Source organism: Podarcis vaucheri, assembly GCF_965113315.1.
Source record: "Podarcis vaucheri genome assembly, chromosome: 2".
NCBI classification, from domain to species: Eukaryota; Metazoa; Chordata; class Lepidosauria; order Squamata; family Lacertidae; genus Podarcis; species Podarcis vaucheri.
In genome coordinates this window covers 24,471,218-24,497,394 of record NC_138760.1, presented here as the reverse complement: position 1 = coordinate 24,497,394, position 26,177 = coordinate 24,471,218, and the positions used below count along the sequence as shown (strand labels likewise).

At 43.1% G+C, this 26,177-nt stretch overlaps 1 protein-coding gene and 1 long non-coding RNA gene across 4 annotated transcripts in view; one reads left to right on the top strand and one right to left on the bottom strand.

The window, feature by feature from the left end:
• The first annotated feature begins 1,597 nt into the window (after nt 1–1,597).
• Nucleotides 1,598–16,752, top strand: LOC309526742. Its single transcript, XR_014216900.1, has 2 exons — nt 1,598–2,247; nt 15,163–16,752. It is a non-coding gene; the product is annotated as an uncharacterized lncRNA (long non-coding RNA).
• The window catches only part of RHOT1 (ras homolog family member T1), a 55,796-nt gene continuing 45,870 nt past the window's right edge, over nt 16,252–26,177 (bottom strand). For 2 of the 3 annotated variants that reach the window (XM_082212484.1, XM_082212486.1), the window contains one exon: nt 16,252–17,494. In XM_082212484.1, coding sequence (XP_082068610.1) covers nt 17,377–17,494 — 118 coding nt within the window. In that variant the 3' untranslated portion in view covers nt 16,252–17,376. Of the gene's footprint in view, nt 17,495–20,855; nt 21,000–26,177 lie in introns of all 3 variants that reach the window. The other variant, XM_082212483.1, reaches the window with a different exon arrangement.

Below are 26,177 nucleotides of genomic sequence, written 5' to 3'. Positions count from 1 at the left end.
AAAGACAAGTTAATAAAAACCTTTTCTTCATTTGCACCACAGGCCCCAGTCTGAGATTAACTCAGACATTTAGGTGAAAAATAAGTAACTCTAGGACGTGAAAACTACTGATGAAGTTGCAGTTTTTTGTTCTGAAAGTATGGCCCCAAAGAAAGAAGTTTGAGAGCCACTGTTCTAGAGTGTAAATTTGAATGTAAATTAGATAATCAAATGAGCACTATTATGCTGATTTCTGCAAGAGCAGATCCAGCTGCTTCCCCCCCCTGGTTTGTTGGCAACCTTTGCCGCTGCTCTGCCTGCTACGTTTTCTAGGCTCTGGAGAATCAGTGAGGCTCTGCTTCTCTTTCTCCACAAATGAGACCCTCAATTCCTCCTCCTCCTTCTGCCCACAAGCAGGGCTCCTCTCCTCTGTTTGCCCCTTTGTTCTCCTTGGAATAGAACCAACAGATTCTTCTTCCCATGTGGTGCCCTGTGCAAAAGTTGTTGACCAGTTCTTCTTCTTTCTTAAAAGCATCTACACAGCTTGCTTCCTGCTCTAAAGGAAACTGGCTTTAAAAAGATAGGCAGCGGCCGCAACAGCAGCAGGGGTACCTTTTTGGTCCATCCATCCCCGTTCCCCCCGCCTTGAGTCATTCGTTGTTCTCCTAGCTCTGAAATAAACCCTCTTCCTTTCCCATGGAGGTCTTCTGCCTCTGAAGACCTTGCTTCAGAAAGACAAAAAAGAGAAAGAGCCATTCTCTTGGTCTCTCTTTGATATTTTCCCATAGAGGTGCTTTCTAGATGAGACGAGGAAAGGGGAGGGGGGCTCTGTTTTTCCTCAGCTTTAGGGTAGCCCCAAAACAGCCATATATCCTGTCAGCACCAAGAGTTAGCTCTCAAATGAAGGCGCCAAAGAGCAGTGAGAAAAGCTCATGAGGTTGCTGGTGCGTTTGTGACCTCATGTTTTTGCACACCACACATCTAAAGCAGATGATTCCCCCCCCCCCCCGATCTTTTTAATAATCTGGGAACTGTAGTTTCCCCCTCACAGAGTTACAATGTGCAGAATGCTTAACTAACTACAGTTCCTAGGATTCTTTTGGGGGAGTCATGTGTGTTTAATGTTCTTGAAATGTACGGTGTGGATCTGCCCAACTGCTCCAAAGCAGGAAGATTGGAAGAAATTTAAAATTTATTTGCAGAAATATTGTAAAATTTTTGAATGTTAAGGACATTGAAATGAATCGCAGGGGCTTTAGCGACAAAGTAAAATATAAGATTGGATTAACAACAGATAAATTAATAGAATATGAATTTGCTGAATTAATTTCTAAAAAGGGATACAAGAACGGGAGATGTGAGGAAGTCGGGAAAATAAGTTAATTGAAGATGAGAAATTAAGTAAGAGGGAATTTTTGTTTTTTGTTATTATATGTCTTTTTATTTTTGTATTTTTCTTTTGATGTATTTAATGTTTGTATTTTTGTATTGTATTGTTTTTTGTGATTTTGTATTTTCTTTGTCTTTGTATGCTTTTTATTGTGAAAACTGAATAAAATATTTATAAAAAACAAAAAAACAAAAAAAACAAAGCCCCATTTATTTGAAACACTGTGTGGATCCTTTTATACAGACAGATGTTCCTGTTTATAAGAACCTAATAATGGCTCCTCTGGTCCACCATTCTGTTTTCACAGTGGCCAGCCAGGTGCTTGTCAGAAGCCCAGAAGCCCCAATGTCAGCGGTTTCATAAGTGCTGGTTCACACAAATTGTGCCCCCGCACAAACCCTGTCCATTGGCAAAACCCAAAGCCATATGTGCTCCTACAGTGATCACTAGCATGTAGAAGACAGCCATAGCAACTCGAGGGAAAGCCATGGAATAGGCAGGGACTTTATTGAGGTAGTGGGGGTCAACTTGCCATTTTTTTGTGGTGGACCTGTAAAGTGGTAAAAGAGTATTGGGAGGAAATTCATAATGAATTGGGAAAAAATGTTGAAAAGTACTTTTCCTAAAAAAAACCCAGCCCTTCACCAGCAAGTCCCAGGGCAGGTTACAACAACTTAAAATTCTGAATAAAAAACAGGTTATAGTCGCAAGAATGGATTATAGTCGTGGCCTGAAGACACACGACTCAGGTGCCAAAAGCCAGGAATAAAGACGCTTGTCTTCAGCATTTGCCAAAAGCTGTATGGTGAATGCAGGTTTCGAACTGCGAGCAACAGAACAATGAAAGATTATTGCGTTATGACTACGTTTTAAAAGAGGTAAGATGGGGGTGTAGCAAAGGGGGAGGGGATAAGAAAAACATTGCGGAAAATGGAATAGGAAGTTGATTCTGTTTTTTAAAAAATGGAATTTATGTGCAGGGCCGGATTTAGGTTTGATGAGGCCCTAAGCTACGGAGGTAATGGGGCCCTTTATATGTCCAGCTGTCCTTTGTCAACAACAAATTGTCGCTGGTTTTTTTTTTGGTGTGTTGAATATATTATGGACCTAAAAGGTATCTAAAGCCATTTGCACATAACAAAATATGTATTTTATCAAAGTAATTGATACAGAAATGAGCAAACCAGTGATATTTGAGGGAGCAGGCTAGCAGGCAGGGCCTATGACTTACATCTCAGGAGCCTACACAACATAAAACACCGTTGCTGTATGGAATTTTTATTTTATTTGTTTTTTATCTTATATTTTGGAAATGTACATCCAGGTTTTTTGCCCTTAAACTTTTTTTGGGGCCCCCAAGAGAGTGGGGTCCTAAGCTATAGCTTGTTTAGCGTATACGTAAATCTGGCAACGTTTATGTGGAACATTTGGAAATTAGAGAGAGAGAGAGAGAGAGAGAGAGAGAGAGAGATGTATAGTGAAAAAGCAGGGCATACCTCTGTGGGAAGGGAATTCCACAACTGAGATTGAGCTACTCAGGGAGCACAAAGCTTTTTGTGTGTTTTGTGTGCTTGCCACATGACCAAGCAACATAGCCTGCCCTGACCCTCTGAATACAATATAGAGCCCAAAGGGCCTCAAAAAGGCAGCCAGATAAACCAGACCTTTCAATATATGCAGGATGTTTGCCGTAATAAACATTGACAGACTGGCCGGCCTTTCAACACTTGTGTAGGAGAGAGTATTTCAGCAGGAAGACTGGTTTTGGTTTTGCCTTTGGGTCGGGGTTGTAGTTTTTTTTAATGGCCAGTTTGTTCATACAGTGGTGCCCCGCAAGACGAATGCCTCGCAAGACGGAAAACTCGCAAAACGAAAGGGTTTTGCGGTTTTTGAGCTGCTTCGCAAGACAATTTTCCCTATGGGCTTGCTTCGCAAGACGAAAACGTCTTGCAAGTTTGTTTCCTTTTTCTTAATACAGTTGCGACTTGACTTCGAGGAGCAACTCATAGAACGTGGTGTGGTAGCCTTTTTTGAGGTTTTTGGTGATTTTTGAAGCTTTCCCAAAACTTTCCCGACACCGTGCTTCGCAAGACGAAAAATTCGCTAGACGAAAAAACTCGCGGAACGAATTAATTTCGTCTTGCGAGGCACCACTGTAATCTCACCTTCCCCACAAGTCCATCTGCCCTCAAAAGCGCTTCACGCACACAAAAAACAAAACTCCAAACGGTACATGAGACATATATCGCTGCAACCCAACACAGAAACGTAATAATAAAGAAGGAACAGCTAATTTATCATACGCAAAGGTTTAAGTAAGAATATAGCTTACCGATAGGTCAAAGTATCCCCTTCAGGAGCTCCCTCATGAAGGCTCCTAGGGCTGGAAGGTGGGGCAAGGCAAGTGGAAAAAGCCACCCCTCAATGGCCTGCACAGAACCTCTAATTAATAATAAATTATTATTATTATTATTATTATTATTATTATTATTATTATTACCCCACCCATCTGGCTGGGTTTCCCCAGCCACTCTGGGCAGCTCCCAACAGAATATTAAAAACACAATAAAACATCTAACATTAAAAGCTTCCCTAAACATGTCTAGCTTCAGATGTCTTCTAAAAGTCAGATGGTTGTTTATTTCCTTGACATCTGGTAGGAGCTCTGTGATATGACATACAGCACCTGCAAAAACACCGTTTTATTTAGGTACGCCTTTGCTCACCAATGGAAGAATCCAGAAAGCATTCTCGGTAGATCTAAAGAGATTACTACACACAATAAAGGCCGTCATTCCCATAAGAGAGGGATGGCAGACCTTCTAAGTGTCCCTATTTTCCAGAGACGACATTATTATTATTATTATTATTATTATTATTATTATTATTATTACTCCCCTATTTTCATCAGAGAAATGTTGGAGGGTATAGAGTTATATAACACCCCCCCCCCCAAGCCAAGGAGATAAGTAATTATACAACCTTTAGAAGACTTCTGGAGGCAATCCTGTATAGAGTTTTTTTTAAATGTTGTTTTATTATGTTTTTATATATGTTGGAAGCTGCCCAGAGTGGCTGGGGCAACCCAGTCAGATGGGTGGGGTATAATTATTATTATTATTATTATTATTATTATTATTATTATTATTATTGAATAGGGCACCCCTATTTTTGTCAGAGAAATGTAGGCTTAGTAGGAGTTGCAAACTAGCAAGATCTGGACCATGCCTGCCGCAGCTATTTGAGGTCAAATACATTTTTTTCCTCACCTGCAAATCTAGGATCTAGACACTAAAAATATTTCACAATTACTTCTTTTTAAAAAAAAGATTTCCCCAGCCAAATGCCCACCATTTTGGATGAGAGAGGTGTGTGTTTATGTGCAAGGCAGGGCAAATGCTATAAAAATTGGCTGCACTTGGCCTGCGATTGCTTTTCTCCTTTCAAAGAAGACCCTAAGTGTTCCCTGTGTTTGATCTGTGGCATTGTGCATCATGTTTGTCGTTTGTCAGAGACAAGAGGAAGGAAACACTTTTCTCTCAGCAACATCAATCAAGTCAGATTCTGGGAGGAACGTTGACAGCGTGAGAAGGAAGGTGAAACAAGCAGCAGGGCAGGGACCATCCATCTTTAAATGCTATGTCTTGGGATGTGGAAGATCAAAATGTGGTCCTTCGATTTGCAATGTATCTTGTTTATCTTTCTCCACAAATCAGCACCAAAAAAATTCATGTCCGTGTGCTCGCTCCAGGTTTCTCTGGACGCTGGTTGCTGTGAGTTCGCAGCAGGGGCAGAAATAACCAGTCTCTTTACACTTTACTCTTGTGAGAATTTGAGGGGGAACGGCTTCTATTGGGTGAAGAAGGCTTCTTTCAGAGTATGGAAGAAGGGCAGGGGGATGGATGAAACCCTGTGGGTATCAGGGAAAGCCAGAGATTGCACATTGGCAATCCATGCATGACATATACTTTGGATAGGTTATAAAATTGTAGAATACTGAGATGCAGTCTTGACAGAAATTGTTGTTGTTGTTTAGTCGTGTCCGACTCTTTGTGACCCCATGGACCAGAGCACGCCAGGCACTCCTGTCTTCCACTGCCTCCCGCAGTTTGGTCAAACTTATGCTGGTAGCTTCGAGAACACTGTCCATCCATCTCATCCTCTGTCATCCCCTTCTCCTTGTGGCCTCCATCTTTCCCAACATCAGGGTCTTTTCCAGGGAGTCTTCTCTTCTCATGAGGTGGCCAAAGTATTGGAGCCTCAGCTTCACGATCTGTCCTTCCAGTGAGCACTCAGGGCTGATTTCCTTCAGAATGGATAGGTTTGACCTTCTTGCAGTCTATGGGGCTCTCAAGAGTCTCCTCCAGCACCATAATTCAAAAGCATCAATTCTTCAGCGATCAGCCTTCTTTATGGTCCAGCTCTCACTTCCACACATCACTACTGGGAAAACCATATCTTTAACTATACGGACCTTTCTCGGCAAGGTGATGTCTCTGCTTTTTAAGATGCTGGTTTGTCATTGCTTTTCTCTTGACAGAAATAATAATAAAAAAATCATTGGATACAACAACAACAACAGCAACATTGGATGTTAACTACCAAAAGGTCCTTTAATTGCATGTTTTGGACATCTTAAAAGACTGGTATCCCAAGACCTAGAAATGGCAATGAATCTGCTAACAGATGCTTGAATGGCCATTTGCCAAAAATGGAAGAAAAGCTAGATGCTCCCACAATAGTAGCCTGGTTAATAAGAATCTGGGAAATATATTAAGTTAACAAAGAGAGAAAGCAGCTGGAGAATAAATTTGTTGAGAAATGGTGTGTGCAAGATGCAGTGAGTCCGTTCACAATTACTAGTGACATATAGATAACAGTTAGCATTAAATGAGGGCAAAGAAACAAGGTGAATGTAATCAAACAACAAATAACATATATATAATTAGGCATTTATAAGCATGTACAGTGGTGCCCCACAAGACGAAATTAATTCGTTCCGCAAGTTTTGTCGTCTAGCGAATTTTTCGTCTTGCGAATCACGAAATCCCATAGGAATGCATTGAAAATCAATTAATGCGTTCCTATGGTCAAAAAAAGTCCAAACAAAGCCAAATTTGGTACAACAACAGTTTATTAACTGCTCTTTAAAGTCACACATACTGTAAAGAGCAGTTCAAAAATTGAAGGGAAAATAAATTAACTTTATAAACAAAACATGTCTTTGTTTTTAGACAAAGGAAACAAAGTCGCGAGATGTTTTCGTCTTGCGAAGCAAGCCCATAGGTGAAATTCGTCTTGCGAGGCAAATCGAAAACAGAAAAACCTTTCGTCTAGCGAGTTTTTTGTCTTGCGAGGCATTCGTCTTGCGAGGTACCACTGTAGCACAATTATGAAAGGTAGTTAATTATGTGGTGCCTATTTGAACATATAGTGGTGCTCAGTTAATGATTGAGCAATAAACTGATGCAATTGAGATCAATAAAATATGGTTGAGATCAATAAAATATGGTGGGTGTTTTTTTTTAAGGGTTGGTTTGATGTTCCAATACTTATTTAAGCTAGGTTAAAAGTTATGTTGCATCGTTTAAAGTCAATAGAAGCCAAAAGTGAGTAGTGTGTGTGTGTGTGTTACCTAGTAAACAGAGATATTCCGCCCCAACCCCTTGATGACGAAGTGTGGGGATTCTCTGAAACACTTAAAAAAATGCACCATCCATAAATGTTAGATACACATTCTGGTTCGAAAGGGAAGTCACTATTTTTCCTGTGCCCCAGTATGCCTTGCTGGGACTGGAGATTGTTGCAGCAGGCATGGTCTAATCTCACTAAATCTGCAAAATCCCTCCTTCTCCTCCTCCATTCCACTTTAAGACTTGGGACATTTTGGGAGGCCAAGCAAGGTATTTTGCTCTTCCTTCCTTTTGCTGTTCAAGTTCCTTAACATCCAGGCTGAAGACAACATCCAGATTGCAGAAAAGCTTGCTCCCTACTTTGTGACTACAGTAGTACCTCGGGTTAAGTACTTAATTCGTTCCGGAGTTCCCTTCTTAACCTGAAGCACCACTTTAGCTAATGGGGACTCTCGCTGCCTCCACGTGATTCCTGTTCTCATCCTGAAGCAAAGTTCTTAACCCAAGGTAATATTTCTGGGTTAGTGGAATCTGTAACCTGAAGCGTATGTAACCCGAGGTACCACTGTATTCAGTTTGGCCCTAATAAAGGGCATTTCCCCAGATGACCTTTTATTGAGAATTCATCCCGATTGGTTTGCAGCATTATCCAAAACTTTCCACCATGTTCGCACCACTTTCCTCACGGCAAAATGCAGTCTTTGTGTGTGTGTGGGGGGAGTGAGTTTGTTGTGCGTGACCCATCTCCTACAGCCCTGAATTTGCTAGTATGCAGTGGCGTAGTGTGGGGGGTGCAGGGGAGGGCGGCCGCACCGGGCGCAACATCTGGGGGTTAGGGGGCGCAAATCCACGGGTTAGGGGGCGCAAATTACTTGCCTTGCCCCGGGTGCTGACAACCCACGCTACGCCACTGCTAGCATGTGATTGAATCCCACTCAAAATTAACAAGAGTCTGGAAGCACCCAAATATAATACCCTGCTGTTGCTGCTTGGATCTCTCCCCCCCCCCAATGGTCTAAGAGAGCTTGCTGCACGATTTGTGAGGCCTGTAACTATTTTTACAGCTCATGCTCCTCTGAGGGCAAACCAAGTCCTTTGCGGAGCATGTCAGCCTCCTCTTCCCCTTGGTTAAGGACAACTTGTTATTGAGAACCGCCTTCCTTTTGCCAGCCTCGGCTTTAGTTCAGTTCCAAAATTAATTTCCCACCCGCCTTCCTCGGAGTAGCCTCATTAATTGAAATAGCAACTGCAGAGAACTGGAACAAAACTGATGCAGCAGAGCACTTTAAAAAATAATAATCCAATGCAGTGTGACATTGCTTTAATACAGCTCTGTCTTATTGGTTGGTGGAATTTGCATGAGCATGTGAGAGAGACAAAGATTGATAAAGCAGGCTTTTTTCTTTCTTTCTTTCTTTTTTCCTAAAGACTCCCCACACCATCCTAAGCAATGTACATTGCATTACAGAATAGGCTGTGAATCAGGAAAGAAGTGGAAACCGCAATGGATGTTGCTGAGTTTACAGTTGTTCCGTTAGAACAGAACATTTGTTAAAGTGGACGTCGGTCCAGGAATCAAGAGGAAGTTGGTTTTTAAGAAAAATACTGGTTCCATCTGGAGGCAGATCAGAGTGCATATTAGCGGCTAGCAGAGAAACCACTGCACGCCATGTCTTATCTTTCTCAAAATGATTCAAGGGAGCTTCTAATTTTTCCTCAGTAACAAACCAGGTTTATTCCAAATCTAATACAGTGGTACCTTGGGTTATATACGCTTCAGGTTACATGCACTTCAGGTTACAGACTCCGCTAACCTAGAAATAGTACCTCGGGTTAAGAACTTTGCTTCAGGACGAGAACAGAAATTGTGTTCTGGCGGCGCGGCGGCAGCAGGAGTCCCCATTAGCTAAAGTGGTGCTTCAGGTTAAGAACAGTTTCAGCTTAAGAACAGGCCTCGAAAACGAATTAAGTTCTTAACCCGAGGTACCACTGTAATACAAAAGAGTAGGCATGATCCTACTACAGTCAAGTGATATTTAAATATTGGGTTTCAAAGGCAGAGTTTGAGCACAGGCTGCTTGGCTCACTTCTGAGAATGTGTTTCCCTCCTTCAGCAGCAAACCTGCATCCATAAAGTGGATTAGATGGTGTCCCTTATTCAAGGAAGAGGGACCTGCAGCCCTCCATGCGTTGTCAAAGAAAAAGTGCAACTCATTTCCATAGAAATCATAGAGTTGGAAGGGATCCTGAGGCTCATGTAGTCTAACCCCCCTGCGATGCAGAAATACACAGCTGTCCCATACAGGGGTCAAACCTGCAAGTCTGGTGTTATCAGCACCATGCTCTAACCAGCTCCTGGCATCCATGATCATTCTGGCTGGGGCTGAATGGAGTCCGAGATCAGGCGAGGCCTCAAGTTTCCCACCCCCATTCTAACAGAAGCAAAGTGGCTGGAAAGAATGGTCTTGGGAGATCTTAAAAGTAATTTTTAACTCTGTGATGGAATTCTGCAGCGCCTCTTCTGCCCCAAGGGGGAAAACCTTTGGGGTTTACAGCACAGGAAAAAACGCTAAAAATAGATCTGATGCCACTGTGTTCTGGGGGGGAAGTGTTTTTCCACTGTAGCTGGAGGCATTCTGTGTGTGTCAAGAGTCCCATTTCTGGCTAACGAAGCAATAACAGGAACAAATAAATAAATAACCATGATGACCAAAGTTCACTTTCCTGTGCCGTAAGACTTGCTATGGAAGTTTTGTAAAAAATAAAGCAAATGCATAATTAGCAGAAGGTATCAGAGGGAGAAAAGAATGTGCAATTAAACCAGGTTTCTTACGGAAACCAACAGGACCAAGGCAGAAGCTGAAAAGCATGCAGACATTTCAAAGCCACACTGCCACCAGGCGGCAACCGGGCACCACTACATAAGCTAATTTTTAAAAAATTCACTGCAAGCTTTATACATACTGCACATTTTGTAGATCTCTGGACATAGGGCAGTATATCAATTCAAATAATGATGATGATGATGATAAATCAGTTGCTTACCTGTAATTGAGGTTGAGCAGGCTTGAATGATGGAAAATTCTCAAGGTTGGACCAAAAGCCTATATACTTATAGGCTGCCCCTGCCCTGTTGCCTGCCAAGAGAGACTTACGTGTCACAGGACAGGACAAAAAAAAACCCTTTTCACCTTGTTTCCTGGCAGCTGCAGACAAAGTACACCCAAGAGCAGCGGTAGGCAAGGTGGTGCCCCCCAAGTGTCAGAGGACCCCCCCAGGCCCAATCAGCACACCCAATGGCAAGGGAAGAGGGGAGCTGTACTTTTAACATCATGGGGAGCAGCAATGTGGGCTATCCCTGCATTAGAGGCATTCTGTGGTAAGAGAACTTGGACCAGGTATGTGACTGCAGCAATGCAGAAAACTGCAAGAAGCTGCTTAATTAATCCTGGCTATGGAATACCCATAGCCAGGGATGCAGGTGGCGCTGTCGGTTAAACCACAGAGCCTAGGACTTGCCGATCAGAAGGTCGGCGGTTCGAATCCCCGCGACAGGGTGAGCTCCTGTTGCTCGGTCCCTGCTCCTGCCAACCTAGCAGTTCAAAAGCACATCAAAGTGCAAGTAGATAAATACTTGCCACTCCGGCGGGAAGGTAAACGGCGTTTCTGTGTGCTGCTCTGGTTCGCCAGAAGCGGCTTAGTCATGCTGGACACATGACCCGGAAGCTGTACGCTGGCTCCCTCAGCCAATAAAGCGAGATAAGTGCCGCAACCCCAGAGTCGGCCACGACTGGACCTAATGGTCAGGGGTCCCTTTACCTTTACTGAGAGAATGGGATTTGGGATAGCTGTCTCCCAAGAGCACATTTTGATTCTAAAGTTGATGGGTGAAGAGAAGTCTCAACGGAGAGTCAAGGTCACGATGATACAACTAAGATAGAAGACTTGTTATCCAAGACCACTAAGGGCCGAGTCATCAAGAACAAGGCAGGTCAAAAACGGTACCTATTGTTGTGTGTAGAAAACAAGGAACCAATGCAAGCAGCAGAAGAGGCAGGCCGTGGTGTTCTGCAGCAGCTGAAATCATCAAGGACCACCCAATGGAGGGCCATGCCTAATGGGGGGGGCACAGCACATGGCACTCTGCCAGCTTTCTCTAGGTAGCTGGTATAAGGTGGAGAGGAGAAAGTGCAAGATGGAAGGAGGTTGCATTGCCAGTGAAATGGAAATGGTACCAAGAGCCAGGTTTCACACTACAGTAACTTACATCCCACATCCCTAAGAGCCAGTTCTATTTGTATTCTTGTTTAATTGCAAGTAACCTATACAGTGGTGCCTCGCAAGACGAAAAGAATCCGTTCTGTGATTCTCTTCGTCTAGCGGTTTTTTCGTCTTGCGAAGCAAGCCCATTGACAGATTAGCAGATTAGCACTTTTAGCGGCTTATCTGCTGATCGGATCAGCTGATAAGCAGATTAGCGGCTTAGAAAAAGGGGGGGGGAGGAAAAAAAACCAGCAGGAACTCGCAAAACATTGTCGTCTTGCGAAGCAAGCCCATAGGAAATTTGTTTTGCGAAGCACCTCTAAAACGGAAAACTCTTTCGTCTAGCGAGTTTTCCGTCTTGCGAGGCACCACTGTACTTCATCTTGCTACTCTAACATGCTGTGGCATTGTCCTTAAAGCCCAAATATGATACCAATTAGGGGAAATGTTTACAGAGCTCCAGAAGCACGTGAACCTATATTTGGAAATCTGTTCCACCTAACGGGTAGACCTGCATGTTCTGCTTGCTACGTACTGTCTTTCGGCTGGCTCCTTCACACCGTCTTTCTCAAGCACCAATCAGCTACTGCATTCCCATCTGCCAAAAACCAGATATAGCAACTGGCTGATGTGAAAAGCTATTTTCACACATTGCCATGGCAATCTGCATCCTATCTCGATTCTTGTTGAAAGCAAAGTCAGCCGGCACCAAGCGTACAAAATCGCAGCAAATGTTTTAAGCAGAGAAGCAAGAAAAATGGTTGGTAGGTTTTTTTTAATGTAAAAAGTAGAAAACCTGATGGGGAAACACATCTATCCAGATGGGTACATGGCATTTTCCCATGTTGACTAAAAACAGATGTAGCAAGGCCACTCACATTCAGCTTGTACTTTTGCACTTATTTACCGTATTTTTTGCTCTACAAGACTCACTTTTCCCTCCTAAAAAGTAAGGGGAAATGTGTGTGTGTGTTATGGAGCAAATGCAGGCTGCGCAGCTATCCCAGAAGCCAGAACAGCAAGAGGGATCACTGCTTTCACTTCTGGGATTCATAATATTTTTTTCTTGTTTTCCTCCTCCAAAAACTAGGTGCGTCTTATGGTCTGGTGTGCCTTATAGAGTGAAAAATACGGTATGCAGTTGTACCTTGGAAGTTGAACAGCCTAGTTCTCTAACGTTTTGGCTCCTGAACAATAAAGTGAGTGTTCCGGTTTTCGAACTTTTTTTGGAGCTTTCTGCAGCCAGTCAGAAGCTGCACTTTGGTTTTTGAACGTTTTGGAAGTCAAACAGACTTTTGGAACATATTCTGTTCGACTTCCAAGGTATCATAGAATCATAGAGTTGGAATAGACCACAAGGGCCATTGAGTCCAACCCCCTGCCAAGCAGGAAACACTATCAGAGCACTCCTGACATACGGTTGTCAAGCCTCTGCTTAAAGACTTCCAAAGAAGGAGACTCCACCACACTCCTTGGCAGCACATTCCACTGTCAAACAGCTCTTACTGTCAGGAAGTTCTTCCTAATGTTTAGGTGGAATCTTCTTTCTTGTAGTTTGGATCCATTGCTCAGTGTCTGCTTCTCTGGAGCAGCAGAAAACAACCTTTCTCCCTCCTCTATATGACATCCTTTTATATATTTGAACATGGCTATCATATCACCACTTAATCTCCTCTTCTCCAGGCTAAACATGCCCAGCTCCCTTAGCTGTTCCTCATAAGGCATCGTTTCCAGACCTTTGACCATTTTGGTTGCCCTCCTCTGGACACGTTCCAGTTTGTCAGTGTCCTTCTTGAACTGTGGTGCCCAAAACTGGACACAGTACTCCAGGTGAGGTCTGACCAGAGCAGAATACAGTGGCACTATTACTTCCCTTGATCTAGATGCTATACACCTATTGATGCAGCCCAGAATTGCATTGGCTTTTTTAGCTGCCGCGTCACACTGTTGGCTCATGTCAAGTTTGTGGTCAACCAAGACTCCTAGATCCTTTTCACATGTACTGCTCTCAAGCCAGGTGTCACCCATCTTGTATTTGTGCCTCTCATTTTTTTTTTTGCCCAAGTGCAATACTTTACATTTCTCCCTGTTAGAGTTCATCTTGTTTGTTTTGGCCCAGTTCTCTAATCTGTCAAGGTCATTTTGAAGTGTGATCCTGTCCTCTGGGGTGTTAGCCACCCCTCCCAGTTTGGTGTCATCTGCAAATTTGATCAGGATGCCCTTGAGTCCATCATCCAAGTCGTTGATAAAGATGTTGAATAAGACCGGGCCCAAGACAGAACCCTGTGGCACCCTACTAGTCACTCTTCTCCAGGATGAAGAGGAACCATTGATGAGCGCCCTTTGGGTTCGGTCAGTCAGCCAGTTACAAATCCACTGAGTGGTAGCATAGTCAAGACCGCATTTTACCAGCTTCTTTACAAGAATATCATGGGGCACCTTGTCGAATGCCTTGCTGAAATCAAGGTAGGCTACATCCACTGCGTTCCCTTCATCTACCAGGCTTGTAATTCTGTCAAAAAACGAGATCAGGTTAGTCTGACATGACTTATTTTTCAGAAATCCATGCTGACTATTGGTGATCACAGCATTCCTTTCTAGGTGCTCACAGACTGTTTGCTTAATGATCTGCTCCAGAATCTTCCCTGGTATTGATGTCAGACTGACTGGGCGATAATTATTTGGGTCCTCTCTTTTCCCCTTTTTGAAAATAGGGACAACATTTGCCCTCCTCCAATCTGCCGGGACTTCGCCTGTTCTCCAGGAATTCTCAAAGATGACTGCCAGTGGTTCTCAGATTATACAGTATGACTGTATAATAATAATAAAAAAGATAATAATTTTTATTTATATCACGCCCTTCCGCAGCCAAAGCCGGCCTCAGAGCGGCTAACAACAATAAATTGTTCATAGTATATTGATCATAGATATCTTGCCAGGTGTTATTCTCACCCCCCCCCCCGCAAACCCCATGAACAAATGTTTCTATTTTCATGGTACAGTGGTGCCCCGCAAGACGAAATTAATTCGTTCCGCAATTTTTGCCGTCTAACGAATTTTTCTTCTTGCAAAGCACGGTTTAAACGGTTTAACAAAGTCGCAAGACGTTTTCGTCTTGCGAAGCAAGCCCATAGGGGAATTCGTCTTGCGAGGCAAATCGCGAATGAAAAAACCTTTCGTCTAGCGAGTTTTTTGTCTTGCGAGGCATTCGTCTTGCGGGGCACCACTGTACTTGAAACTGCATGGGAAATGATTTTATAACACAGCAACTGAGGTAGTAAGGAAGCTTCCTGTACGAGATTAGTGAGTTCCCCACAATATAAATGTAACAGGTTTGGCATTGGAATCGACATGGAGGCAAGGCCCAGTTAGGCCCCAGGTCTTAACAGAGTCTGAGATTTTCAGCTGATGATTCTATTAACACTGAAACCCTATTTTAAATTAATTTCCCAGCACTTGAAGTAGGCCTAGGAAGGACCTCTACTTTTCAGAGCAAACCATGCTTGGGTTGGAACCAGTATAAGGCACTAGCTGCAAAGGACATTTGTGTGTCTCACTGTGGGAAAAGAATCCTCTTGCTCCATGTTCCCCACACCTCATGGCATGAAACCTATTTATCATTCTGCCTTCCACAAGCAGAATTCACTTGGCTCCTTGCAAAAGCATTTGCATATATGAAGAACTCAGCTGCTTCCCATTCCTTTATCCTCAAGAATGATTTCATCCCCATGATAGCAGCCACTAGTCATACAAGCACAATATTACAGTAGGGGATATATATATATATATACCCTCCTGTTCAAGTTGTCCAATGCTCAGCAATCTGCAATTAGGATGTACAGCTAGAATTCTCATTGCTAATGTCTAGTGCTTTTTTCTTCCTTCCTGGCAACCAAGTTTCCTCCTATAAGCCAGCTTCAACAATTCTGTGGAAATTCTACAGATCCATCTGTGAAGAAAAGACATGAAGGGGAACTCCCACGTTTTACAAAACCAAGTTCTCCAAAGAGCAGTGCTATGAGCAGCAGCTTCCTGGTAATTATGGTATAGAAATCCGAGCTAAGTCTTAAACGATGTTTTCTCAGTATCAAAATCTCATGGCATTCCTAGCAGCTGATATGTGGGCAGACAAAATCCAACCTAAGCTATAGGAGCAAAGTAGTGCTTCATTGGCTTTCTGAAACCATGCCGTTCACTGTGAACAAAATGGAAGCTGAAAGGGGTCCCCAAAACCACCTTTTCCAACACTCTGAACTAAGGTAATGGCAGTGGTGCCCACCTTTTCAAGGAGCCAGCTGCCTGAAACATTAGCTGAAAGTTGTCCATTTACATCTTTTGAAATGGAACTACAGCCACATGATATGGGGAGGGGGTTAAACAGATAAAAGGCCGAGAGTTCTTCACAGGGGTCTTCCAGTTCTCATGTGTGCCTAGCAAGCATTCTGGGGGTTTCTAATGCCTGAAAGCCCGGGCCAGTCACTGCGCTGCTAGAACTGTGTTCTTCTCAATTCACACAGTATGGCCAAAACTCCTCTATTGCTCATGGGGAGTTTCCCAGTGGAAACTGTAATGCATGAACAGGAACATAGAAAGTTGCCTTTTGCAGAGTCAGATCATCGGTCTGCCTAGCTCAGTACCGTCTGGCAGTAGCTTTCCAGGTGGAGCCCTACCTAGCAATGCCAGGGACTGATATCTACCCACTGAGCTCTACTGCCGGTAACTATTCTAGGCCTACAAGCAGTTCTGCTCCTCCTCCTGGGCCCTCTTGAATTTTCCCCATTTTTATGTTAACAGCCCTAGGTGGTGATTACCCAACATCACCCAGCGAGAGTTGTGATTGAGCAGAGATTTGAACTAATCGAGAGTTCAGCATTTCTTAGACAGGTTTAAACATTTCTTTTAAGCCTTTGGATTGTGCTATAGTGCCGGGGAACCGTGATCATTGCTGTGCACACTGAATCACTACCGCTTAGAAAAGTACAAGAATGAGCGTTCAAAACACAGCACAGTAGAATTATTTATTGAAATACTTGAAAAGGCCAGTGATGGGGGGGGGGGGGAGGAAATAGGTTTGACAGTGAGGAATTTCCGCTTATGAGGTTTCCTGACCTTCTTTTTTGTTCAAAAATGCCACCTACAGGTAATTCCAGCGAAGTATAGGACGCAGTGCAAACCATGCAACTAATCTACCAAGTAGAGAGTAAAGCACTGTGTAATATTTCGGCTCTACCCCATACGCCCAGCTTTTGGGAGAATGGCTTGCGGAAGTGAGGATGAAACAAAACACTTTGGAATTATAAACAGTTGTAATATACAAATTGATTGCCGCCCCCCCCCCCTTTGAAAAGTCTGCAAAACACAACAGAGTGGGAAACGAGAGAGTTGCGGAATGGCACACAAGAGTCAAGATTCTGACAAACACACGGATGCTGTTTGCTGCTCTTCTATCGGAGGGAATGCACAGCTCTCTTTCTCTCTCCCCCCCCCCCAAATATCCTTGACCTGCGGCACATTTTGCTGCTTAACCTAGGATGTAAAAATAATCAATCCAAGTCCAATAAAAGCTGCAGTGGGAATGAAACACTTGTGAAATAAGATCTGTGGGGTAAAGGAGCAGTTCAATTACTGAAAGAGGAGGGAACTCAGCCCTCCCTCAAGCACTGTGAGCCCAAAGAGAGAACGTCATACACCTGTGAAATAAATAAATGAATGGTGATCCTGGACTTGAACCTACATTGCTTAAAACAAATTCTAATTACACTCTCGCTCACTCCATTTGAAACATCTATTAATGCCAATTATAATAACTTTGGGGGACATTACGGCTCGCAGCCTTAATATATACAAGTTATATTTACAATAATTCCCTTTGGGCCTTAACAAATGTAGCCATTTTCAGTTAGCCACTGTAATGCAAAAACATCTTCCACAACCATCGCAATACTGCAAGTTTAGAGCTATCATTTAAAATAATCTTATCCATGAATTACAAGTAATAAAGTAACTCGCATATATAAATATTTCTAGCGGATTTAGAATGTACATAAAAGTTTCTTTTTCTTTCCCTTTTGGTAGGCCCCTCCCCTGCGAGAAACGTGCTTTTCTTCCAGATCATCGCTGCTTTAGTAATGCTCTGTACATGGCAAAGCCCAAAACGGCAAAGACTGTAGCACCAAAACTCGCTCGAAGCCAAAAGGTGGAGCTCTTGAGGTCTGCTTGCGTCACATGCCTGCAATACGAAGAGCATAAAAAAAAATGTAACTGATTTTGCAGTGGCAACACCAGAAAGAAAACACACAGATAAGCCTGCTTTTGGAAATCTATTACACGAGTCAGTTTCAATCCAGTTACACAAACTCAATTTTATTTCTTGTAAAATCTTAGGAGTCAATGCTTTTGTTCCAACTTTTCAAAGCGCTGCTCAGTTACAGGAAAAACCAATTTGATATAATTGAAATTATCATTTGATGAATCAAACTTATTGCGTGGAGACAGTAAAGGGCTCAACGAGGGTGAGTAAATGGAGACGGAATACTGATAAGGCGGAAGAACTTATGAGTAGTTCCTGTGTCCAGGAAATGTGGAGATGAACTGCCTGGACAAAATCATGATCCCTCTCAAGGAGCAGGTATGTAGCTTGGAGGTACTTGTGGATCCAATAGTGTCACTGGAAGATCAGCTGGCCTCAGTGGCAATAAGTGGCTATTTCCTGCTCCAGCTATTCCAGGAACAGGTAAAGGTAAAAGCAAAGGATCCCTGGATGGTTAAGTCCACTCAAAGGGTACTATGGGGTTGCGGTGCTCTTCTTGCTTTCAGGCCAAGGGAGCTGGCGCTTGTCCACAGACAACTTTCTGGGTCATGCGGCCAGAATGACTAAACCGCTTCTGGTGCAACAGAACACAGTGATGGAAGTCAGAGCGCACGGAAACACCGTCGCAGCAGTACCTATTTATCTACTTGCACTGGCGTGCTTTGAAACTGCTAGGTTGGCAGGAGCTGGGACAGAGCAACGGGAGCTCACTCCATCGTGGGGATTCGAACCGCCGACCTTCTGACTGGCAAGCCCAAGAGGCTCAGTGGTTTAGACCACAGCGCCACCGGCATCCAGCTATTCCAGGAGCAGGACTGTCTTGCCACAGTGACCCACGCTTTGGTAGCCTCATGCCTAGATGTGTGTAGGACTTCCATTGAAAATAGTCTGGAAGCTTCAGCTAGAGTTCTAGGTGGAATCATATTACACCTATTCTCAAATTTGGCTCAATTCAGTGTGTTGATATCAACTTATAAAGCCCTGAGCAACTTAGTGCCCAAATACAGGAAGGAGCTGCCCCTGTATCTGTTGGCCCAGGCCTTAAGATCTACAGGGGAGGCTGTTTTTGCAGTCCTGCCAATGAGCACTGCTTGTTGCACCGTGACATGGGATAGGGTCTTGTCTGTGGTGGTGCTCCATCTGTGGAACTCCCTTCCCTTGGAGGAGAGCCAGTCACCCTCACTGCTGAGCTTTAGATATATTTCATTTATCTAGGCTTGATGTTTTGTGCTGGATCATTAATACAGATCTGCTGATGGACACTTTCAATGTGTTTGAACTTCTGGGTTTCAATGCATATGTTGGCTTCAGTGATTTTCTTGTACTGTTTGCTGTTCTGTTAATATGAACAGCCCTGTGATCCCAAAGCAGTCTAGAAAGAAGTGATAAATAATCAAACATAAGATAGTAAGATTCATGCATTCATTTGAGAGGCCAATATATGGCACAGACTCTAATCCAGTAGAAGCTATTGCTGGCTGAAAGGGGTGGAGCTGGAAATATTTTTGCAGACTGCCCCCATTAAGCCTTAGAAACCTGTTCCGCGGGGTCCGAGAGACCCTCTGGAGCAGTGCAAGTGCCTGGGGACTTTAAGAGGGGAATTGGCAGTGTCTGCTTGCCCCTCCACCACTGGCGAAAGCCTCTGATGATTGGAGCTACAAGAAAATTCTCAAAATGGGAAAACCAGATTTGCGGAAATACTTTGGCTATAGAAAGTTGGTGCAGAATTACACACTAAGATATAACCAATAATTATCTCCTGGTGCATTGGGCTCAAGTGTTGCAGTCAATGTGTTAAAATTGTCTTGCCTTCATTTCAAATGCTTGAACTCCCATTTTGGGGGGACTTTTGACAATTTAAGCTGTTATTTTCTCATGCAATGAAATGGGCCATTTTGAACTGACAAGTGTAATACTTTCCAAAAGCTAGAGCAGCAAAATGCCTGTAAATGTATTTATCATATCAAAACAACACACAATCAGGGCCGGCCATAGGTATTTTAACCTCCTAGGTCTACCCTCTGCTCCCTAGCGCTCACCCCTTCCCCTCTGGAGCTGTTTCTATGGATACATAGGACTGGTTTAGATAACATAAGCACAAACCCACGCTGGTGATTCCCAGGCTACCGTAATCATCAGCTTCGCAAAACACCTAGAGAGGGGGGCTGGAAAAGTGCTCTTGGGTGGCTTTCATGTGGTTGTTGTTAAGAGCAGTTTTTTTATTTTATTTTCCTATTTTATAACTGCAATATTCCCATTTGCTTCCTGGTTTGCTGGGACTGCATTATATTTTTATGTTCTTGCATGTTTCCTTAAAACTTCAATCCATGTCATCTTTCAAAAAAAATTGTTAACAGCATTTTCTTAGTACAGTAGACAACTACAAAATTATCGCCCTCCCAAATCATCTTCATTTTTGGCCCATGTGTAGTAATGGCACAACTGGAGGACTCCTAATGCTGTAAAAACAGTAATGTGAGCTAAGAGGTTAGTGAGCCAGGCCTTGATAGCAAACGAGGAAAACAAAATGCAACAGAAGAGCATGGGTATGGTAGATGAAAGGAAGCCACAATGAGCTTGACAAGACCAAAGGGAAACACACAACCAGTGACCTGGAAGCTCCCAACACGCACCATTTTGTGAGCATGCTCAGCTAGCCTGGCTAAAATAAGGTGGCTTACCACAATGCGACAGACACGGTCTCAAGCAAAAAGGTCACTGCAGCGACCTTAGTTCAAGGCACAGCGATTCTCAAATTGAGTGTTACGGATCTGATTTAGGACTGCCCTATAGAACAAAAGGCTAGAAAGAATTTTCTGGCCTAGGCATTTTAAAATCAAAATTAGAAATAATGGGGAAACTTCTAAAGTACACGAGGCAGACATCCAAGTGCACGCACACCCTAACAGACAGAGCAGGTTTCGGAGTGCAAATTCAAAAATGACCAGGGCTCCTTCAATAAAAGCAGGGATTATACAACTGCTACACACTGTTACACAAGGAGGTCAAACCAGATTCTCCAGGGATCTAGGCAGCACTTCAAGCACATCTCGAAATCCCATGCAAATTAAGTGCTTTGACTATTTATTGCGGGTGATCAGTGAAGCCATGTACAAAACCACCTACAGACAAACTCCAAATCTTTTTTTTTGGGGGGGGGGGTGAACTTCAAGCGGATTAATGGCAATTGTTTCTAGCATGGGGTTAGTTCTAAGTCTTTTAGAGCAAGGCATTGTCTGAGTTTCTCCTCTAGGGAGAGATTAAGTTAAGATTGTGTTACCTGTCTTCAAGTAACTGAGGATCAAGGGATGACTCCATGAAGATGGAATCCTCTACAGAGCGGACGGCGTGCACCTGGTGAACAATACTGCTCTCCTCGTCTGACAACAGCATGGCACCCAATTCAGCTACAGCGGCTCTTAACCTTTTTTACACACATGCACACAGTGGGCAGTTCAAGGCATGGCGAGAAACAGTCAAGTTACGCACCAACACAGCTTACAAGTCAGCTATCAGTCTGTTTTTTAACAAGGAGAGCCTTTGCTTTGTGTGCAGGTTATTAAAGTGGCACGTAAAAATTAATTATCAAAGTGGAAGGAAAGGAAAGTATTTTCACTTTTTTTTTTACAGCCATCCCAAGCAAAAGAATTGCCAGGTGACACGGAAATTGATCCCGCATTCTTGCCAAAGAACAGGTGATATTCCTCAGAGATATTTTTAACTCACAAAAAAACTTTTTGTTTGTTATCTCTGAAATGTGCCTTAATTTTACAGAAGGGCTGTTGGGAAAATTTGAAGTTAGATCACATGGATTGTTTTTTGCTTCCAAACTCGAATGTTCCGTATTTTATTTGTTTTCCTTCCGCTTGCATAGAGATTTAAGGTTCTCAAATGCATGATCCAGTATTAAAAGGATCCACACTCACTCATTATTCCTGATTTTGTGTTGTGCTTCTGTATGCTTGCTTTGTTTAGTTTTACAGTATGCATGGAAACACTGCTTTTTTGAATAAAGCATAGAATTACTGTGCAAGGTCAAGTGGTGCCATCATAAGGGCAGAACGTTACGCCACAAAACAGGTTTCCGAAATGTGCCTGCTACTAAATGAAAATGAGGAGAGGGCATTTGGATCGAGGTGCTTGGTGTTTCTTCTGCCAACTAATTCTCACCCTACAAATGCTCCCAGGGTCTTCAAGACTAGCTGGAGCAACAAAGCAAAAATAGCAATTGGGACATGCACAGAGGAGAATGGGCTGTTAACCAAATGTCCCCTTGGTCCCTCATTAGCATTAAGAGGGGTACATGAGCCTGGGAACAGCCTGTTTTCATCACAAAACCTGGTTTCATTCTAAGTGTACCACTGTCTATTGTGTGAGTGTGCCACTGTCTATTCTAAGGTAAAGGTAAAGGCACCCCTGACCGTTAGGTCCAGTCGTGGCCGACTCTGGGGTTGCGGCACTCATCTCCCTTTATTGGCCGAGGGAGCCGGCGTACAGCTTCCGGGTCATGTGGCCAGCATGACTAAGCCGCTTCTGGCAAACCAGAGCAGTGCACGGAAACGCTGTTTACTGGAGCGGTACCTATTTATCTACTTGCACTTTGACGTGCTTTCGAACTGCTAGGTTGGCAGGAGCAGGGACCGAGCAACGGGAGCTCACCCCGTTACGGGGATTCGAACTGCCGACCTTCTGATCAGCAACTCCTAGGCTCTTGTTTAACCTACAGCGCCACCAGCATCCCTACTGTCTATTCTACTGTGGTTTAAATATACAGGAAGCTACCTTAAGATCCCCATTCGCTAGGCAAGGCAAACATACTCAAGGCATACATACTCTGTTCATACGAAATATTCATAAAGAAAGAAAGCAAATAGCTTTCTTACAGTGTGTTGGGAGCAGATTCTCACTGTTTACTTCTCATATTCAGAAGCATGCCCCATAAAGTCACACACAGAATTAAGGTGCGTCTAAAACACCTCAGAAGCAGCAGCTGGCAAAGGATTTCCCCCCGTTTTTAAAAAGGTGTTAATCTAATTCTACACATTGCTGTGCACTTCATGTGTATAATATCCGTATTCAGGTATTCGTGCCCTCAAAGTACAAAATGAAAGAAGGGAAGAATAGCCACTCCCAGCCAGCTAAATGCCATCCATAAGCAAAGCTCTTTATTTTGAAACGTATTTGAGAACTGGGGATGGTGATGTAGGAAAACAGCCAAGAAAGCATCTGTTTACCCAAAGATATATGTTTCATCCATATGCATTTTCTAAAAACTTAAGTTTGGGCCACTTCAAACATATTTTCCTAAGACCAGAATATATCTGTGCTGACTTTGAAGGGTGCTTAGGGTACTTTTGCACTACTTAACTGTTGGAACAGCCAGTCTCAAGTTTAGTTTTAGCCTCTAAGAACTGAAACCCTAACAATTTCATCCAAAAAATTCCTGTGACAGCAGAGATGCTCTGAGAACAAGCACACAGCATGTGCCAGCACAAGCAGATATATTCCATTTATCTTATTTATTTCACAAAATTTATATACTGCTTGACAGTAACTATATTAAAATGATCAATAAGAGTTAAAGAACAAGTAATTGAAAACGTATCAACGCGGTCGAGGAAGGCAATCCTGCAAGTACACAAGGTGTCAAGGGCTTTATATACCCATCGTAACTTGGCCTAGTAACAAATCGGCAACCACTGCATATCTCTAAGCACAGGCGTTATCTGCTGACAGGATCTCTCTCCTATCAGCTGCTGTACTAACTGTGGTTTCTGGATCAAGCCCAAGGGAAGCCCCACATAGAGTGCATTGCAGTAATCCAATTTTTAAGTCACTGATGCCCAAACCGCTGTGGTCAGGGTCTCTTGCTCCAGAACAGTTGTGCAATTGTACCTTGGAAGTCGAAGGGAATCCATTCCGGAAGTCTGTTCGACTTCCAAAACGTTCGCAAACCAAACTGCAGCTTCTGATTGGCTGAAGCTACTGCAGCCAATTGGAAGCCACGGAGGCCCCATCAGACGTTCAGGTTCCAAAAGAACGTTCGCAAACCGGAACAATCACTTCCGGGTTTGCGGCATTCAGGAGCCAAAACGTCCGAGTTCCAGGGCGTTCGGGATCCAAGGTACCACTGTATGTGTTGTACCAGGCACACCTGGTAAAAGGTGCTTCTAGCTACTGAGGCTCCCTGGGCCTCCAGTGACAAAAGAGGGTCCAGAAGCCCCCCAAGGTTGCATACCTGCTCCTACAAAGGAAGTGCAGCCCCATCCAGGGCAGGTAATCAACCAATTTCTCAAAACATGGGAGTCACTTGCACACAGTGCCTCCAGGATTAAAGCACAAATTATTTTCCTTCTAAAGATTTCAAAGGGGACGAGGGATATAAACCAATAGCTGGATTATGTATTAGTACCTTATGTGATTATGGAACCGTGGCTTCAACTTGTTTAGGCTAAGCAGGAAAGTTTTACAAAGCCATTTACAGTGCAACTTTAATACCCTATAAAATCTCTTTAGATCATACAGGTAGAGTATTAATAGTGCATTAGGCTTTTACATTCCCTTTTTAATAGCACATGCACAAGGGTTTACCAATGTTTCAGAAAGATCATTTCTATTTAATCAACAAAACAAGCATTTTATATTAATAAAAGCAGTGTGTGCTTTCCAAACAAAAGCAACAGATATTCTATTTTGTAAGCAGAGTGTACACTGTCAATTCAACACAGTAACTGTGCTAACTAGCAGTCATAAGACAAGTTATCACACCAGCAGCATTAACTGAGCAGAACCATTAGTTTTGCCTGGGAATGTGTTGCTATTCAACAAGCCAGGAACATGCAGAAGCCAAGATGACTAAGACATGAGTAAGCAAACTAAGGCCCGGGGGCTGGATCCGGCCCAATCGCCTTCTAAATCCAACCCGAGGAAGGTCCAGGAATCATCATGTTTTTACATGAGTAGAATGTGTACTTTTATTTAAAATGCATCTCTGGGTTATTTGTGGGGCATAGGAATTCTTTCATATTTTTTTTCAAGATATAGTCCTCAAGGTCTGAGGGACAGTGGACTGGCCCCCTGCTGAAAAGGTTTGCTGACCCCTGGTCTAACGCATTGTTCAGTCCTCGCTCCCTCAAAGTTTTAGTAGCCTTAACTAGAAAACTGGGAAGAGTTATGACAAGACTCCGGACTTCCTGCACGCTAAATATGAGGAAAGCTTTATATCACTAACCTGCCTTTAAACGCCCAGATAAGTCATACACATAGCAGCAAATTAATCAGCAGTTCCCACTAGGCAGAATTCTACAACCATTTCTTTCCTTGATTGTGACTGCACACAGCTAAGTTATCTGACAGATTTTGCCACACATTCATGTCACAATGCCAAGATACACATCCACTATTTTTTCTTCCTAGATTCCTTTTCAAAAGCCTATCCTAACCTGTTGCACTTTTGAAACTCTGTCAATCAGAGGGGAAATTGGATCTTTTATTCTCTTCAACCACACTTTCTCATAATTCTCTGAATTCAAGAGAGTTTAAAAAGAAATTTGGGAGCTTGTTGGCAACAAGATGGGGGAGATCCTCCTGAAAAAAGGGAAAAGAAAATAGACGGCAAGTATTTGATTTGGCCTAATTATTTATTTTACCTGCCTACAGTTGTATGTCTACTACTGAGTTGTAATGGGTCTGCCAGGGTAAAGAGTAAGCACAATATTGACAAGCTTTCTTCCAAAGACAAACCAAATGAATAATCAGGATCAGGATTGCACAGACTTACATCTACTCTTAAGAACTCAGGAGGACATACAGTAAGGCTTATAAAATGTGGGGAGGCTTCATAAGCCCCCAGTTACACATTACTTCATACAAAGAAGGATACAGCTCATCTTGCCATCAATATTGCGGGTTGAATTGATAATCCAACCTCTTGTCCAATCAAGTGTCACACTTGCAATTACCAATTGGCCATTCATGAAGATGGAGGGAGGATGACTCAAGCACATCAAAGACAACCCTCAAATGAAGGCAACGTTGTGGGTCGAGAGGTATAGGAGCTTGGAGAGAAGAAATGAAGGCCCTGCCACACACAACAATGACAGGCACTCGTAAATTCAAATGCCATGTGTGCCAAGGCTAGTCACTATGGTTCCTGGACTACAATTCCTATGATCCCAAACCAGTTAGAAGTTGGAGTCTGACAATATGTGAAGGGCACCATGTTGGTTTTTTTCCTGATCTTTGTAGTCCCAACGCCACACCTTTGGGAGGGGGCAAAGAAATTGGGAAGCATAATCATTTCCCACAGCATCAGAAAGGGAAACAAGCCAAAGAACTGTAACATTTAAAAAAAAACTTCAGGGTGGTAGAGAGCATAAAGTGAGGATATACCGTATTTTCCTGTGTATAAGACACCCCCATGTATAAGACACCCCCAATTCTGGGGGACTCCAAATTAAGAAAACACCCCTCAGCACTACCCGTGTATAAGGCGAGCCCCAATTTTAAACCTTTTTTTTTTGTAAAAACACAACGCCTATACACTTATTTTTCAGTCCTATACAATGAAAAATACGGTAATTTAAAGTGAGAGATAAAGATG